This window comes from Alosa pseudoharengus, unplaced genomic scaffold, assembly GCF_046254945.1.
Source record: "Alosa pseudoharengus isolate Yale_2024_CS ecotype anadromous, Long Island Sound unplaced genomic scaffold, YU_APseudo_1.1 YU_APseudo_1.1_scf_6, whole genome shotgun sequence".
Taxonomy (NCBI): domain Eukaryota; kingdom Metazoa; phylum Chordata; class Actinopteri; order Clupeiformes; family Clupeidae; genus Alosa; species Alosa pseudoharengus.
Genome location: NW_027468848.1, coordinates 15,589,394 through 15,606,822, shown reverse-complemented (window position 1 = coordinate 15,606,822; position 17,429 = coordinate 15,589,394). Strand labels below are relative to the sequence as shown.

Here is a 17,429-nt window from a genome sequence, read left to right as displayed (position 1 = left end):
GTATTCTTAACAACAACAACACATAATTCATGACGTGCTGTATGCTTTTCTCTGCTGTGTGGGTGGCCTTGTTCCTAGAGAGTCTGAGTTGATGGCTACTAGGTTTCCTGTTGGTGATATGGTTTCATGTGGCAGGTGGCCTCAGCACTCAGGCTGGCGTTGTGAGGTGACGCTGTAGTTGTGTGTTGTCACGTTTGGGTTATCAGGGGTATGAGGAAATGTTGCAGGCAGGAGCGGTTGCGGATAGAGACGCAGCCAGGTATGCAGGCAGACAGGTGGACAATCTGATACGCAGGTGGAGACGTGCTCAGGTATGCAGGGTGGCCTGTCTTTATTTTGCAACAGAGTTTCAGAGTTTGAACCTCAGCACTGTCGGGCCATGTAAGAGGACGGGAGATGAATTAGGACACACAGAGGGGGCAGATTAACAGGTCGCAGGTACTTCTTTGTATTTGTCTGTGTGCACTAGCTTCCATGTTTCTTTGCTTGATATCCATTGAATAATAGTGTGTTGTATGTTTTCACAGTAGTGATACACAGCACATCGTGGGGGGGGATCAGCACTAGGGGATACATGTCACGGGGGGGATACATGTCAGGTGGTGAGGGAGCTAGCCAGTGGGCCAGAGACAGAGAGAGAGAGACAGAGAGAGAGAGAGAGAGAGAGAGAGAGAGAGAGAGACAGAGAGAGAGAGAGAGAGAGACAGAGAGAGAGAGACAGAGAGAGAGAGACAGAGAGAGAGAGAGAGAGACAGAGAGAGACAGACAGAGAGAGACAGAGAGAGACAGAGAGAGAGAAATTATGATCTATGGGACAAAAGCCCAGCAGAAATACTATACCTGGAATTCTGCAAAAACATCTTAGGAGTACACAGGAATGCCTTAAATCTTGCATGCCGAGCAGAACTGGGAAGATATCCATTATTAGTTGAGATAGAGAAAAGGGCATACATTTTACTACCATATACTGTCCTCAAAATCAGAGGGGTGTTACCATAGTGCCTATCTGCAGAGGAGAACCAACCCAGAGAGAGATCCTTTTGATTACCTGAAAACAAAATATAATTTGAATCCACTTGAATCCGTCTCAAGCTAAACTAAAACAAATAGAAAAATCAACTAATATAAAATACTTAAATAAAGATAAAAACATATTTAAAAACTATTAAAATATTTGTAAAAATGATAAATATAAAAACTAATATATAAAGATGAACATTACAAATACTGTCTAAACAAAAGAAAAAAATCCATCAGATTTAACTATTATCTAGAAATGAAAACAAATATCAAAGACTATAAAAAAACTTCTACCCTCCTACAGATTTAGCGAGCACTCTTTGGAAGTTGAGAGGGGTAAGCACAGACAAACCTGGAAACCGAGAGGGGACAAGCTGTGTATACAATGCCAAGAGGGAGTGATAGAAGATGATGTACACTTCCTCACTGAATGCAATGCCTCGGTTAGGACAAAATTATTTTACCAAATGTATCAAATTGTTCCATAATTCTCCATGCTAGTTAATGAAGACAAGCTCCCTTATTAGTTGTGTAACAATAGCAGCACAATTCCTGGCATAAACTGAGAAAGTGAGTCTTCCTTTTCCTTTTCAAAATAAAAGGAATAAAATTCTTGCTTTGGCAACAGTATTATTGTCATGCCAATAAAGCTCATTTGAATTTGAGAGAGAGAGAGAGAGAGAGAGAGAGAGAGAGAGAGAGAGAGAGAGAGAGAGAGAGAGAGAGAGAGAGACCTGGCTGGGTGGTGTGGCTGATGGATAACACCCATACCACCCACAACCACATCCCCAAACCCAAATCCTCGTGGGTGATAAGATGGGCCAAGTGAGAGAGAGAGATTTTGAGATTAACAGCATGCAAGACAGAATGAGTGAAAGAAACAGGAAGAGCGATTGAAGCAGATCAATTTTCAGAGAGAGAGAGAGAGAGAGAGAGAGAGAGAGAGAGAGAGAGAGAGAGAGAGAGAGAGAGAGAGAGACACAGAGACAGAGAGACAGACAGAGAGACAGAGAGACAGAGAGACAGAGAGACAGAGAGAGAGAGAGAGAGAGAGAGAGAGAGAGAGAGAGAGAGAGAGACACAGAGACAGAGACAGAGAGAGAGAGAGAGACAGACAGAGAGACAGAGAGACAGAGAGACAGAGAGACAGAGAGACAGAGAGAGAGAGAGAGAGAGAGATGACCATGTAAGGCAAAGAGCTCGGGCTAGTGAGGTGTCAGGAGCTGGACCTGGGAGGCTGAGAAGCAGTGTGTACCCGGCCGTGCACAGCTGCACCGTGACTGGAGCAGGGCAGACGGACCCAACGCAGCTGAAGCTGCACCACCAGCCCTGAGAGGGATCCCCTGCTGTTTGAGTTTAGGCCACAAGCTGACAGAGTGGACCTAACACAGGTGTAGTTCCACAGGGGTTGCCCAATACAGTAGGTATTAGGAGTGTTTTACAGTTATAGTTTGTGTAAGGTTCAATACAGAAGCAAATGCCATAACATACAAAATGCCACATAAAAATGTGGGCATGTGTGAGCGTGCTTATGTCTTAGAGGGGTGTAACCCAATTTCTGTTTTTTATATTACCATATGATAACCAAAGCCCCCAACATCACACACACAATCCCTCATCACACACACACACACACACACACACACACACACACACACACACACACACACACACACACACACACACACACACACACACACACACACACACACACACACACACACACACACTGTTAGCAGGCCTACTTTTGATGATAATTCATTGTGTGGCTTCTAAAGAAAGGCTCATCTCAGCTGTAGGGCTGTGAAGACAAGGTGCATATTTTTGGATGGTTACCCAACTCCGTGTGCTGCGCGCTGTGCGTGGTTTGTTGCGTAACGGAGGAGGCAGCGCTGGCCGAGGCGAGGGGTGTTGTGCTGGAAGCGGAAACCTGTCAAAATTTGCTGCCTGAAAAATGGAGCCCTTCCCTTGAGGGAGGCCTTTATTTTCACTGCTGTTATTTAAAAATGAACAAGTGGAAGGGTGATGTGCCCTTCTTGCTGATCTATAAATAGCCTCCTCTCCCTCCCAAGTCTCTCTCTCTCTCTCTCTCTCTCTCTCTCTCTCTCTCATTCTGCCTAGCACGTCACAGAGTGATGCACACCATCACGACCGCTCTGTAATTCCCTCTCTCCCATTCCCTCACCCCACCTCCAGTACTCTCTTTCCTTCTCATTTTCTCTCTCTCTCCTTTGTATCTTTCTGTGACCTCTCTCTATGCCAGTCTCTCTCTCTTTGTCCCTGTCCTCTTTTCCTCTCTGCTCTCACCTCTTCATCCTTCATGGCATCGTGGTTGGTCCCTCATCATCTCACGCTCTCGCTGTATTGCTATCTCCGTCAGTCACCCTCCTCCCTTTCTATCTCTCTCCCTTTTTATCTCTCTCTCTCTCTCTCTTTCTCCTCTCCACTGCTGTTGGTTCCTCCCATGTGTTTTTGACCATGTCTGGGCCTAGTGTGGACAGTTTCGTAGGTTATGTTCAAATCTAATCTAACCTTTAGACCCCCCCCCCCCCCACACACACACACAGACACACACACACACACACACACACACACACACACACACACACACACACACACACACACACACACACACACACACACTAACATACTCAGAATCCTAGTTCAAGTGTCCTTGAACTTTATCTATTTCCTCCCACTGAGACCGTCATGGCGATATTTCCCATGCAAGTGACCTTTTATGACGAGTAACTATTAACTATTGCGCCACCTCAAATGCCAGTGATGGGTTGATGGCACGGATGATGGTCCAGCCAGTCACCATCTAAGCAGCCCCACGCCAGCAGCTTGTCATGAAAAGTTTTAACCTTCAGTTAATCAGAGTACAGAAAGAACTGGCCACCATTGACTTGTAATAATAATATTGGAAACTAATGCTCTTGGCTGCCAAGCCACAAGCATAACAGGCTATAAGTGCCTCTGGATAAGTAAACTACATGTTTAAGTGAATGTTAAAATAGATTGAGTAGAATTCCAAAACAACAAAGGGAGGGAAGACTAGAGTGTGGTGATTTATTTTTTTCCTTTTACACAATTAGCATCAAGGCCTAAATGGCCATTAACATGCTGAGGTTAGCTATGCGGCTGACTAGCATACAGACAGTAAATTAAGTCGGCAACTTTTAGCCTTGGTGCTAACCCCCTCCTTCTCTCTGACTGGTGCTGAATAGGACAGCTGTTCAAACGACCATGCTGAGAGTTGTGGTTGCCAAGCGACACAATATAAGTATTCTGCTGAATTTTATTATCTGAAATATGTCCTCCAGAGAAATGAAAAGGAAAAAGGTAATGGCTATGTTAGCCTGAGGCAGAGGTGTGTGTGTGTGTATGTGTGTGTTTATGTGTGTGTGTTAGCTTATTTTGGACACACTTTACCACTACATGCACGCACGCACGCATGCACACAAACACACACACACACACACACACACCTATTGTGTATGTTTTAATGTATTACCAACCAGTAACCAACCAACCATGTAAATCCACCTCTGCTCTGTTTTGATTGGCTGTGAAGATGTGTAGCTGGGAGAGGCCTTTGTCGTCTTTGTGCCAGAGGGAATACACGTCTACTAACCCGTAGTTAAACACCTGCCCCAAGCCAGGTACATAGAAGCATTGATAGATATGCTACACATTTTAACAGCCTCAGCAAATGGTGGTAGATAACTTTGAGCTTATCTAAACTATACGGTCATTGACCTTAGACCTTATCTATACAGGTAGTCATTTGAATTTAAGTAAGCACATTTACTAGAACTTGTACAGGACTAGGATTTTATATAACTGAATTCGTGAATTGTAATAAAACTAGATTAGTAAAGCTAATCTACTTTGTTTCACTGTAGGCATTTATTTGAGTTTCTTATTAACTTAGAGTCCCATAATGTCAGTGATCTGTCAGTCATGGTCCACTGACTACTTGTGCTGCACTAAGGGGAGATAAAAGGGAGGCCTGACTTTGGCCTTAGTCCCCTTGGGCTGCACAGGCAGCGGGACCCATCTCATGATGGCCAGCACTCAGAAGCTGTATTCATGACCACTAGCTGTCCTGTCGGCCTGTCCAGGTAAAGCTAAGAATACACCCTAAACTCTTGACTGAGAACAAGATTATGTGTCTGTGGGTGGGAAGAAAGGGACAACAAGACACAACTTGTCACAGTTTTATATGTGCAAAGGGTCAGGTTTTGACATAGTGCTGCTAATTGCTGGAACACCAGCACCACAGGTTAGTGATTTACACACACCTCTAATGCACCCCTCACTTTACTCATGGTACACTGCCTTTGATGAAGTGCTGTGTTACATGTTTGATTGTGCTGGACAATTTACAGATAGCATTAGGGACTTAGATAAAGGTAATTTGCTTTACTTACTAAAAGCAGAACTTATCAGACCAATTAAGCGTTCAGTACAATGATCGTTTTATAACCTTGTAACATTGACCAAGTGCAAGTAAGTTGTTATGTGTAATCAACACTGGCCATTAACTTTTTTTCACCTCATGGAAATAGGACCTGTGGGGATTTTGTTTGTTGTACAGACTTCCTCAACTCATGTAAATATTAACCTGTACACACTAAGGAATGGAGTATAGAATTTCAGAATTATTTTTTCTTGCTTTAAGGACGTTGTTGAATGTTTTCCATTTAGAGGGTGCCTAAAGCTTTGCTCAGTATCAGACGGTTCTCCCTTGTGCCTACAAGGTTCCGTTCCAAATAGAACAAACTCTTCAGGCACTTGAGGCACTTGAGGCCCTCGCGCATGTTGCCATGCTGTCACTCCGTCTCTAAAGAGCGCTGCTTTTGTGGCTGGTTTCTGTGGCGCCCAGCTGGTGGTTGTATGATTGCTTTCCATCGGTCAAAGTTTCCACTGGTTGCCAAGGCCTCCATACGGCACATCCTCGTCCAAGTGGTTGCTGAGCCGTGTGGCACATGACCTCCAGAGGGTGCTGGGCTCTGTCGGATGTGTGGGTGGTGGTGAGCTAAGGTTCTGAATTTGGCGACACTTGACCTGATTGTGGCCTACTTCTCACCCGTGGACTTGTGTTAGCGCGTCTTCGCTCACTTCAAGTTCTAAGTAGTCTTCCAGCCGCTCAACTTTTTTACCAGCCAGAGAACAGCATGAAAATGTGATATCATGATTAGTAATGCAGCAAAAACAGACATTCACCTAACTCACTGTGGGTATAAACCTGTTGAACATAGGATGCTAAAAATAGCCCAGTTCTCTGGTCCGCTGAACAGGGTAGTCTCCTCAGGTGGCAGGTCAGTTTTGGTGTGCCCTTGTAGGAGCCACAGCAGTGTAAGCAGATATCAGGTCAGGGTGAAACCAGAGATATTTTGTAACAGTGTGGTAGAGTAAGTATTTTTGAAGTATACACATAGGTGTGTGTGTGTGTGTGTGTGTGTGTGTGTGTGTGTGTGTGTGTGTGTGTGTGTGTGTGTGTGTGTGTGTGTGTGTGTGTGTGTGTGTGTGTGTGTGTGTGTGTGTGTGTGTGTTTGTGTGTGTGTGTGAATAAATGTGTGTGTATGTGTGTGAGTAAATGTGTGTGTATTTGTGTGTCACGTTCAGTAGACGTGCATATTCATACAAATATTAACGTTAGAACATAATTCATACTTAATTAATACTACAACATACTGTGTGTTGTATGTGTGTTTGTGTGTGAGAGAGAGATATATCAAGAGAGTGAGAGAGAGAGACAGAGAGAGAGTGAGATTGTATATGTGTGTGTGTGTGTGTGTGTGTGTGTGTGTGTGTGTGTGTGTGTGTGTGTGTGTGTGTGTGTGTGTGTGTTTCACGCATGTGCTGGCACAGTTACTGTTTTTATCTTAAGGCAGCTCTATAGAGAGAAACCTGATCCACCACAAGAGCCCAGGATAACTGTGGGGTCACATTCATGCAGTGGTCAAATCATGTGCGGGACCTCTCGCCACCAACACAGAAACAAACCCAGACCCCAACACACACACACACGCGTGTGTGGGTGCCTGATTGAATGTTTGACAGCAGGCGTGAGTGTCTTTGTCTGTCTGCATCACACAGACGTCTCTGTTGTTTGTATTTAGCGCCCCCTCTAGCTGGGAATGCAGGACTGTCAGCGTGCGTGCGCATGTGCGTGCGTACGTGCGTGTGCGCTGACTGGCGTTGGGATGTGCCACTACGCCTGCCTTCAGTCATGTCCAATTAGCCAGCCTTGCCCTGCCCCTAATCCAATCACATCGTCATGTTCGATGCGGACAAGTGACTTTCTAATGAAATGGAGATAGAAACCTCTGATCTGTTCATTCTCCCTCAATTAGTCTTGCTTCTGTCCATCGCAGAGGGAGTGAGAGAGAGGATGAAAGAGAGGGAGAGACAGAAGGAGGGAGGGGAGAGGAAGAGAGGGATTTTGATACATTTCCTTCCACTGGCTCAGGGAAAATAAGATTATGAAATATTATCAGCAAACATCCTGCTGAATGGGCCACAGGCAGTCTACTCGACCTAATGCTAAAGCTTACTTTCACCCAGCTCCTCCTCCTCCTCCTCTCTCAGCCTCTCTACTCCTCTCCTGTCCTCTGCTTTTTCCTCCTCTTCTTTCCCCTCTCCTCCTCTCCACTCCTCTCTCATTTCCTCTCCTCTCCCTGGCAGTAACATTAGAAGTGAAAGTGAGGATGAGACTGTAGCTGGAGGTCTGTGACCGTCTCCCCCGGTAACCCAACGCGCTCATGCCAGAGTGGCTCCTCACAGGCAGACGCTGCACTGATACTCCTGCCCTGTTGGGTCACCAACTAGAGCTCACAGCACAGCCACTTTGGCAATTGGCAATAAGGCTGAGATGCTGCTATCTGCCTTTGCCTTCTGCACACAGACACCCTTTGAATTAGGACCCAGACAGGGGCATGTTGAGAGCCTGCGTTTACCATGAATAGCTCCACTGTGACGCTCCATCTGAATGTGTCCGTCTATGCGTGAGTTGATAATATGGTAAGTGCATGAGAAGCGGGATCGGGCTGTTAAACAGTCTTGATGGAGCACACTGTCTGGCACGTATACTGTGCACTGTCTGGCCTCCTCCTGTTGGAGGACCTCCACAGCTGTTTACCCTCTTTGTGCTCCTCAAACCAAGCTAGTCAAATCTCTCCCCTCCCCCCGTCATACACGCTATCATCAGTGTAGTAATCATACTCTCTTAAGCAAATGTTTTTTTGTAAAGCCTGTAAAATTCTGCCCATAAAAGGTTCTTTGTTGAATAAAGGGGTTTTCAGGCCTGGAAGACTCTTCAGTGAAGACTGCTCCAGTGCCAGTAGAGTGTTTGTCTGTGGGTTTGCCTGTGGCCATTAACCAGAAGATGGTTTAGCTAGGTAGCTTCCTGTCTGATATATACATATGCTAATGGGGGGACATTTCAGTGAGTGATGAGTTGCTGAAGATATGATATGCTCCTTTCTGATCATATCTCTGATAACCGTGTCAGTTACAGGGTACACAGTGAGAGAAATACACACACACACACACACACACACACACACACACACACACACACACACACACACACACACTCTCACACACACACACACGCATACACACAAAATCAGCTACAAGTGAAAGTGACTCACTGTATCTCTGTCAGATGCTTTGTGAAAATTTAATCACCCTGTAACCCATTAAAGCTCTCCCTTGTGTCTCTGTCCTTTAACTAGAGCCAGAGGATCACTGTAGCCACCCAGATAGCACACACAGGCACACACACACACACACATGCACACACACAGGCACAGACATGCAGACAGAGAGAAAGAGAGGAGAGAGGGAGTGAGAGGCAGGGGGTGCACACTATCTTTAGATTAGAAACTGAAGTAGAACATCATATGTGAAGAATTCCACACACACAGAAGGTGCTCTGGAGGCTTGCTATCTCCAGGTCAAATATGTGAATTTGTTGCTGTTGTGAGTATGTGTTTGCTTTGCCACTTTTGATAGTCACACTTTAGTGGTAGAATGAGACTTGTCATACTTGCAAATGCTAGAGGCTTTCCTTAAGACCATGGGCGGATTATGAACTTTCGGGCCCCTGGGCCCAGATGTATTAAGGGCTCCCCAGTTATTGTCGTATATGTGGGAGGGGGGGTTTGGGGGTCCTCATATCACCATTTCCTGTATTCTGGTGCATTTTGGGGATGGCCAATACTAAATTTACAGATTTATAGCCCATATCCTGATTTGTTGATATTGAGGCAATGATTCCATGCAAAGGCTTGGGCTTCAGGGCCCCCTGACCCCTTGGGCCCCTGTAGGCCCGTGCAGTAATCCATCCCTACTTAAGTCTCAATAAGCACACATGGGCCTAAACACTGTAAGCACCCAGTGGCTGGTGCTGACATGTGAGGTTGGAAGAGTAGCATAGATACTATCTGCACAGTGCAAGGGGTAGGTGGACTGTTTACTTGAATGTGCAAACAGACTGCATACACAAATCACTGGAGACATGGCATATTTGGTGGGCTGTTTAAATGATCATGTAAACACATTGAGAAACTGAAATCCCTGTGACCTTTTTGGGCTTTTTGAAAACTTCATTCAGCTTGATTTCCACACACAACTTAATGGCTTTCTAGAGCCATAGATCACCTGTGTACCTGACGTACAGGCTGAATGTATGTAAATAAAATGAAGCGATGTTTTCATAAACAGTGGAGGTTCTGATTGTCAAGCATGTCGTTTAGTCTTTGTGACTCCCAGGACCAGGACTAAGTGTATGCCTAACTATTAACTATTTATGTAACTGTGGTAACCCCAATGCAGTGTGGTCAGCAGCTGTCTTAGTTGATAGCGGTTAAGCTAGCTGTGTTGGGGTCCTAGGGTGTAATGATTGTGTGTTGTGTGTTGGTGGTTGTGTGTTGGAGGTGTTAACCTGTAATGATGGTTGTGTTAATGAGGCAGAGGGTGTTGAGCTGTACTGAGGGTTGTGTGTTTGTGTTTGTGTGTGAGTGTGTGTGTGTGTGTGTGTGTGTGTGTGTGTGTGTGTGTGTGTGTGTGTGAGCTGGAGGGTGTTGAGCTCTACTGATGGCTGTTAAATGGAGAGGCTCTCACCAGGCCCTCCTCTCTCTCTCTTGTGGAGGGGCGAGCAGAGGTCCCATGACCTCATCGTTGGTTCTTAACGCCGGTGAAGAAGAGCTCTGGACCAGACTGACCCTGCACTTGTCCACCTCGTCCACCTCTCCTCTCAATCCTCTCCTCTCAATCCCTCTCTTCTGTTTTTCTCTCCCCCTCTCATGTGCTCCTGTTTTCTGTCCTCTGCCACTCTTCTCCTCGTTTCTGTTCCTCCTCACATCTTCAAATCTCTCCTCCCTCTCTCTCCCTCTCCCCCCCTCTCTCTCTCTCTCTGTCTTTTCCATACCCTCCGCTTCTCCTCAGCCTACTTATACCAGTGCCTCGCTCCCGTGCTTACTCACCCTCTCCATTTATCATCTTCCCTATCTATTCATCTCTCCATTCCTCCCCTCTCTCTCTCTCTGTCCATCTCTCTATCCTCCCTCCCTCTCTCCCTCTCCCTCTCTCTCTCTCTCTGCCCACTCTGCGGTGCTCTCCAGCCTACTTTACCTCCTCTGCTCTCCCATGAGTGTATTTATTTTGGGCCCTGTGCAGAGTGTTCTGTGCCCTCCCTTCTCCCTTCTCCCTCCTCCTGCCACCGCCGCCGCTATGCTCCTCTCGCCAAGGAGGAGGGAGGAGAAGAAAAGGGGACAGAAACGGAGGAGGAAAAAAGGACAGATCTACAGAGTGAGCGAGCGAACAAATGAAAGAAATCCATCCTCCTAAAATAGACGTAGCCTCCTACACACTCACCCACGGGCTGGAGGGAAGTGGGGCCGCAATCAGTGGCACAGCCACAGGCCAGGCTCTGTCCCCGCACTAGCACTGCTCCCACTGTGGGTGCTATCGATGAGCTGGGATATAGGCCTATAGGTGTGTGTGTGTGTGTGTTTAGCGAGGTTTATATCCATGTTAGTGAGTGAGGTATGTGCATCTGTTTGCTGTCGACACCAGTGTTGCTTATTAATAGCTGAGGTATCTTAAGGTCAAGATGACTGAGCGACAGAAATGTGTGAGTGGCTATTATCATTGTTATTAAGAGATGCCAGATGTCTGTTGGCTGTTAATCTCAGTGGTAAGTATTAATACATGGGCTGTCCGTTTGATCCTCAGGTCAGCATGGTGAAAAAAACCTTCAAAGGCAATTTTCTTGAACTGGTACGCCATTTCTGAAACATCACCATTTTCTGAAAAACCTAGAGCTACACACATCTTAACAAGCCTCGGATTTTCAAGACCAAAATTATAGACTCCACTGAAAGATGTTCTGTCACAGTCATCTATCTAACTACACTGATTACAAGGGAATAGAGATTCTAGGTTAGAGACATGGGAGTAGAGATTCTAATTTCGAAAAATGTCCTTCGAATGGAAGCTGATGTTAAGGGTTAGGAGTTTCAGACCAAGTTTACATTAGTGTTTGTTAAGTGAAAGAACGTATACAAAATGTATGTGTATTAGCTCTAAGTTGAAATAAGTGGTAATATAATTCATTGTGGACCATTGTGGACTTGTAATCTAAATGTAATCTAAAAAAATCTCTTTTGGCTAGCATATTCTCTGTGATTTGGTTACTTATGACCACATTAGTTGTACATTTGATATTGCTGTTATTTTAATATTTTATGAATTATATTTGTATTTATGAAGTCACCTTGGGTGTCATGAGAGACGCTTTTTAAAATAAAATGTATCATTAATATTATTAACATAAGTGAGTTTGTTGACTGTGAACACCAGATTTAAGAGGTGATATAACTTGAATCATCTGGTGTTTAGGTACAGCTTGAGCCATCTCTGTAAGGTAAGCATTGTGCGTGACGCCATGCACATTATCAGGACTTATATGTGCGCCTTTACACCAGGGTCACATGGCGTCACCAGCTCAATGTTGCCCTTTGTTCTGAGCTTTAAATGGGAAAGGAGAGGGGAAGATTTCATTGTGATTATGAGCTAGATGTGTGCTTGTGTGTGTGTGTGTTTGTGTGTATGTCTGTGTGCGGTAAGTGCGCATGCTGGTCCGGATTGCCGGTAATCGTTACGTAACAGTGGTGCTACACATGGATGGCCAGAGGTGACCTGCTGGAAAGCCTGCGTCAGGAGGACTCGATAAGAAGGGAACCGTAGGGGCGACACTGAGGTGCTTTCTGCTGCGTCACCAAACTCCCCTCAGGGGCAAAATCCATCAAGTCTTCCTCTGACTCCCAATCAGAACTTGTGTTTTTAGTGGAGGTGGAGTAATGCCAAAAGGAGCTGGGCCTGGACTGAAAACAAAAACACAGCGAGCCTGGACCCCACTAGTTCCCCTCGTCATATTGAATTTAGCAACAAGATCAAACTGATTCTGTCTCTTCTCACCACAAATATGAATCATTGGCCTTTTTCAAAGGACACGAGTTTAGTGAAGGTTTTCACTTCACTTCACTGCATGGTGTTTAACATAAAGCTGTTCAAATTTAGTAAATGGAATATCTTGATGAGTGAAATGAAATGTTGTATTTTGCTAAGATGTAAAAGGTGAAAGGTTGTTTTTGTTGTGCATTCACTCCCCCCCAGCCAATTACACAAATACAACAATCTCTCTCTCACACACACACACACACTCCTCACTCACATGCCTTGCTGTACACCCTCTGACTCCTGGGTAATCCGTCTAAAGCTCAGCGGGCTTCACCATGTGACCGAGGGGAAGTGAAGCTGTTGAACTCTGTTAGTTAGACACGGTGGGCGTGCATGGAGGTGTGTGTGTGTGTGTACATAGAGCATGTGTGTGTTGTGAGATTTCATCCGTTAACTGGTATATAAGGGCACAGCGTGTGCTTGCCGTGCCTGGTGCTAAGAGACCGCCATCACCTTAACACCCAAAGAAGAAAATGGAGAACATTCTGGAATAGTTTTTTTTCCCTGAACGCCAGAACTCCTAAATAATACTGAACCCTTGAATTTCCTTTACTTTTGACCGAACTGAACTAACTAACTCTAAACTAAACAGGTGAAATCATCTTCCTGTAAAGGAAGTCATGACCTTTGAGGGATCTACCACTGGAGTGAAAGCTCTTGGTTTGGACAGAAGGTATTCTTCACGGACAGGAGACTATTCCTGGATTTAGCTGTCTACTCTTCTACATTTGCTTGTGAATGGGTGGGACTGGTGATGTCCTCCGTCGGGTGTTAGCTGTGTGTGTGTATTTGTTATAGTTATGCCATTGCTGTAGTCCAGTTGGCATCAGTGTGGCTGGTGTGAAGACGGCAGATCAGGGACAGCAGAGAGACGGACACTGGGGATGGCTGAGGGACTGATGATTCATCTTGTTGCTTTTCTTGAGTGTTGATGTTCAGCAGTAACTCTCATACAAAAGAAGCCTTATTGCTCAGACTGAGAGCCACACTACCTGCTGTTAGACTGTGTGGGTGGTGTGTGCTTGCGTGCCTTTGTGTAGGTGTCTCATTGTACATTACTGTGGTTCGAAACCCATGCAAATAAATGAATCCACCTGTTGTCCAACCCAACTATGATGTGGTGTTCGGCTGAGATCGAAATATATCAAACAGTGGATTTGCATTTGTTTTGCTGGGCACACCCGCTGGTGTCATGCCGTGACTCAGACTCTCTTCTTCAGTAGTTTCAGTAGGCTGTGTGAGTTGCTACTTTGAGCCAGGCTCTTGATGTCTCTAAGCTTGACTTGACAAGAGTTTTTCTCTTGTTTTTGTTTCTTGTTTAGTTTTTAACTATTAGATTAATCAGCAACTATTTTGGTGATGGGTTAAGTGGTTTGTGTAATTTTTGTATAAAATACCTTCTTAAACTTGAGTATTTTCAGCTTCACTTACTCTTCTAGAACAGTACACTAAACATTAGTGGTGGGGAAAAAAATCGATTCTGTTCAGTATCGTGATATTTTGTGCATGCAATTATATCGATACAGTAGCGCGATTATCTCTTTCAAATTTTTTTGAGTCGGGTTTACTCAGGGTTTACTCTAATAACATTAAATTTGCTTATTACGCCCACAAGGTGGTGCTTGTTGTGGCACTTCGTTGTTGTGCATTTAATGGCAATTTAAAACGAAATTGACTTCATATTCACAACCTGTCATACACAACATCTTCTTTCACATCGAAAGTGTGGGTGTATTTCGGTTTTCAACAAAAAGCGAATAGTAAGAACCTTGACATGAACCATGCCATGACAAAGATTGTGCACTACCCTCCTACTAAGTTTTTGCACACTATGCAAGATTTTCCTTTATGAAGCCAATTTGATAGTAAATGAACTTGTAATAGGCAAATCGTTCACCTAGCATAGCTATACAGCAAAGAAGTAGCGAGTCCCTACTGAGAAAACCAGCCATGCAACATCCAAGAGTGGCGCCCCGCCAAAACTCGTGAGAATCTGAAACATTACCTTGAAACATTACCTTGTCAGTAGATATAGCTCTTTGGAGATAGTTTTTGCCTGTTGTTAATCCTTCACCTCCACAACAAAAGCATTTGCATTGTGTACAGGGGGGATAAATGTGCCATTTGAAGTGAGTTGAACAGCCTTATTTTACTTATTTTTTTGTTATGCCTTTGAATAATATAGGAGACATGAATCGTAATATATCGCAGAATCAAATCACAATACTTATTGTATTGTAATATGTTAAGAATCACAATAATATTGTATCGTGGCCCAAATATCGCAATAGTATCGAATCATCACATTTTTGTGATCCCACCCCTACTAAACATGTTTGGTGTGTGAACAAAACAAGGCATTTGAGGACATAATCCTAGGCTTTGGGAAACACTGATTGAAATTTGTTTTACCATTTTCTGATACTGTATCGATCAAACAACTAACCGATGTATCAAGAAATAATGGACAGATTAGTCGACTATGAAAATAATCATTAGATGCAGCCCTAGTATTTGAGTCTTTCTTTTGACGTCTCTGAACTAGTCTCTTGTTGTCTCCTTCTCCCAGGTTTCCTCAATGACCACCACCAAGGCGGTGTGACCAAGCACGACCAATCACCACCCCCCCCCTGCCCCTTCCCTCCCTTCCTCCCTCCCTCTCCCCCTTCCCCAACGCTCCCTCTCCTCTCTCCCTTCTCTCTGAACCTCAACACTGGGACATCCACTTGACCTCAGGGTGACCTCTATGTGACCCGTGCGCGTCGCCATGCTGATTAAGGAGTACCGCATCCCCATGCCCCTGAGCGTGGAGGAGTACCGCATCGCCCAGCTCTACATGATCCAGGTGAGGCCTCCTCCTCCTGACCCACTCAGAGCACTAGCCCTCAGTTCCAGGGCCCACACTTGCTCCGCTACACTACACTACACTCACAGAGCAGAGGACAACCCAACTGAGTGCAGCAGGAACCAAGCAGAACAGAATCGGTTCCATTGCTTTAACTCACAGAACAGATTAAATACGTAGAACAGCACGCTCCCTAGGCATTGAAATTCAGTGGTCATCTCTGCCTCTCTCTCTCTCTCTCTCTCTACTTTTCTATCCCTCTATCTGTCTCTTTCTCTGATCAGGTCAGATTGGAGTTTGGTAACATTTGCCGCCTCTTGTTTTTCTGTGCCTGGTAATCCACGGGGATTAGAATTGAGTTTGTGTCACAGCGGATTGCAGTGCCATTGTTTGCACACTCTTTGGATGATTGCCTACTCCTTGTGTGCCAAACCACAGTATACGTGCTTGTCCCTGCACACCATTAGGTGGAACTCATGTTTTTTTCAGTTAAGGTCTTTAGCCTTTAGTCTTCTTGTGTTTGACCCCATCAAACACTTAGGTTTGGGATGTAAGTGGATGTGAGTGGATTTGTAGCTTTGATAGCTTTCCTGAAGTCTTTTCCACTTCACATACGATGACCTGAATGTTTTGAATTTGAGTGTATTTCTGCAACGAAACTCACTCAAGTACAGACAGTACATTCACATACAGTAAGAGCATGTTCACACACAAACACACCCACATGTGTATGTGTTTTTGCGTACACATGTGTTTGCATGTCAGTGTGTGTAGCTATATATGAGGTTGTGTGTGTGTGTGTGTGTGTGTGTGTGTGTGTGTGTGTGTGTGTGTGTGTGTGTGTGCATATGTGTTTGATCTTGCAGTGACCCTTAGTGACCCCGCCAACTCACAGCTCCACTGTTACCCTGGCAACAGTGACATCAGAGCTGGTAATATTCTACGTTCCCTCCACATAAAACTGAAGGAGAGAGAGAGAGGGAGCGAAAGGGGTGGAGAAGGAGATAGAGAGAGAAAGATGGTACAGGCAGAGTGGGAGGGAAGGAGGCGGAGAGAGAAAGAGGAGGATAGAGAGAGGGGGAGGGAAAGAGTGGAGATGGAGTGGGATGGAGAGAAGCACAGAAAGAGGGAGAGAAATAGAGACGGAGAAGAGGATGAGTCGAAACCTACAATGTGTTACCCTGGCAACGAAGCAGAGCTGTTCACCTGACACTCCTCTCTGGCTGTACACACACACACACACACACACACACACACACACACACACACACACACACACACAGACATACACACACACACAGAGTTCTGTGAAGACAGAAACTCAAACGTGTACACACATAAGCTTACACTCGTAGAATGAACTCCCACGGTTGCACACACTAGCATTCATGTCCAGATGCACAGAGGTCCATACTATTTCATCAGCATAGATTGGCTGGATGAGATATTGGCTCTGAGCTATCCTCTAAATAACATCCCCTAAACCCTGAATGATGTAACTGTGTTTGTGTTTGTGTGTGTGTGTGTGTGTGTGTGTGTGTGTGTGTGTGTGTGTGTGTGTGTGTGTGTGTGTGTGTGTGTGTGTGTGTGTGTGTGTGTGTGTGTGTGTGTGTGTGTGTGTGTGTGTGTGTGTGTGTGTGTGTGTGTGTGTGTGTGTGTGTGTGTGCGTGCGCCTGTGTCTGTGTCTGTGTATGTGAGCGCATGATTGAGTGTGTGTGTGTGTGTGATTGTAGGTGGGTGTGATTGATCTTGGCCTTTGGCAGAGAGACCAGGAGACCGCTGGCACCTGTCACCAGACTGATGAAAAGCCCCAGACAAGTGTGAGAAAGTGTGTGTGTGTGTGTGTGTGTGTGTGTGTGTGTGTGTGTGTGTGTGTGTGTGTGTGTGTGTGTGTGTGTGTGTGTGTGTTGTATCTATAGAGGTCTGTGCGCCTGTTGAGAGCAGAGTGTGCTGTTAATGAACAGGCTGTCATTGAGTGGAGGGATTATAAACACACACACACACACATACACACAAATATATATAT

At 45.1% G+C, this 17,429-nt stretch overlaps 1 protein-coding gene across 5 annotated transcripts in view; it reads left to right on the top strand.

Annotated features, from left to right (window-relative positions):
- LOC143106665 (membrane-associated phosphatidylinositol transfer protein 2-like) overlaps window positions 1-17,429 on the top strand; it is a 55,172-nt gene that overhangs the window by 7,006 nt on the left and 30,737 nt on the right. For 4 of the 5 annotated variants that reach the window (XM_076271053.1, XM_076271055.1, XM_076271056.1 and 1 more), the window contains exon 2: window positions 15,128-15,403. In XM_076271053.1, the coding sequence (XP_076127168.1) occupies window positions 15,326-15,403 (78 nt within the window). In that variant the 5' untranslated portion in view covers window positions 15,128-15,325. Of the gene's footprint in view, window positions 1-15,127; window positions 15,404-16,492 lie in introns of those variants that run through there. The other variant, XM_076271054.1, reaches the window with a different exon arrangement.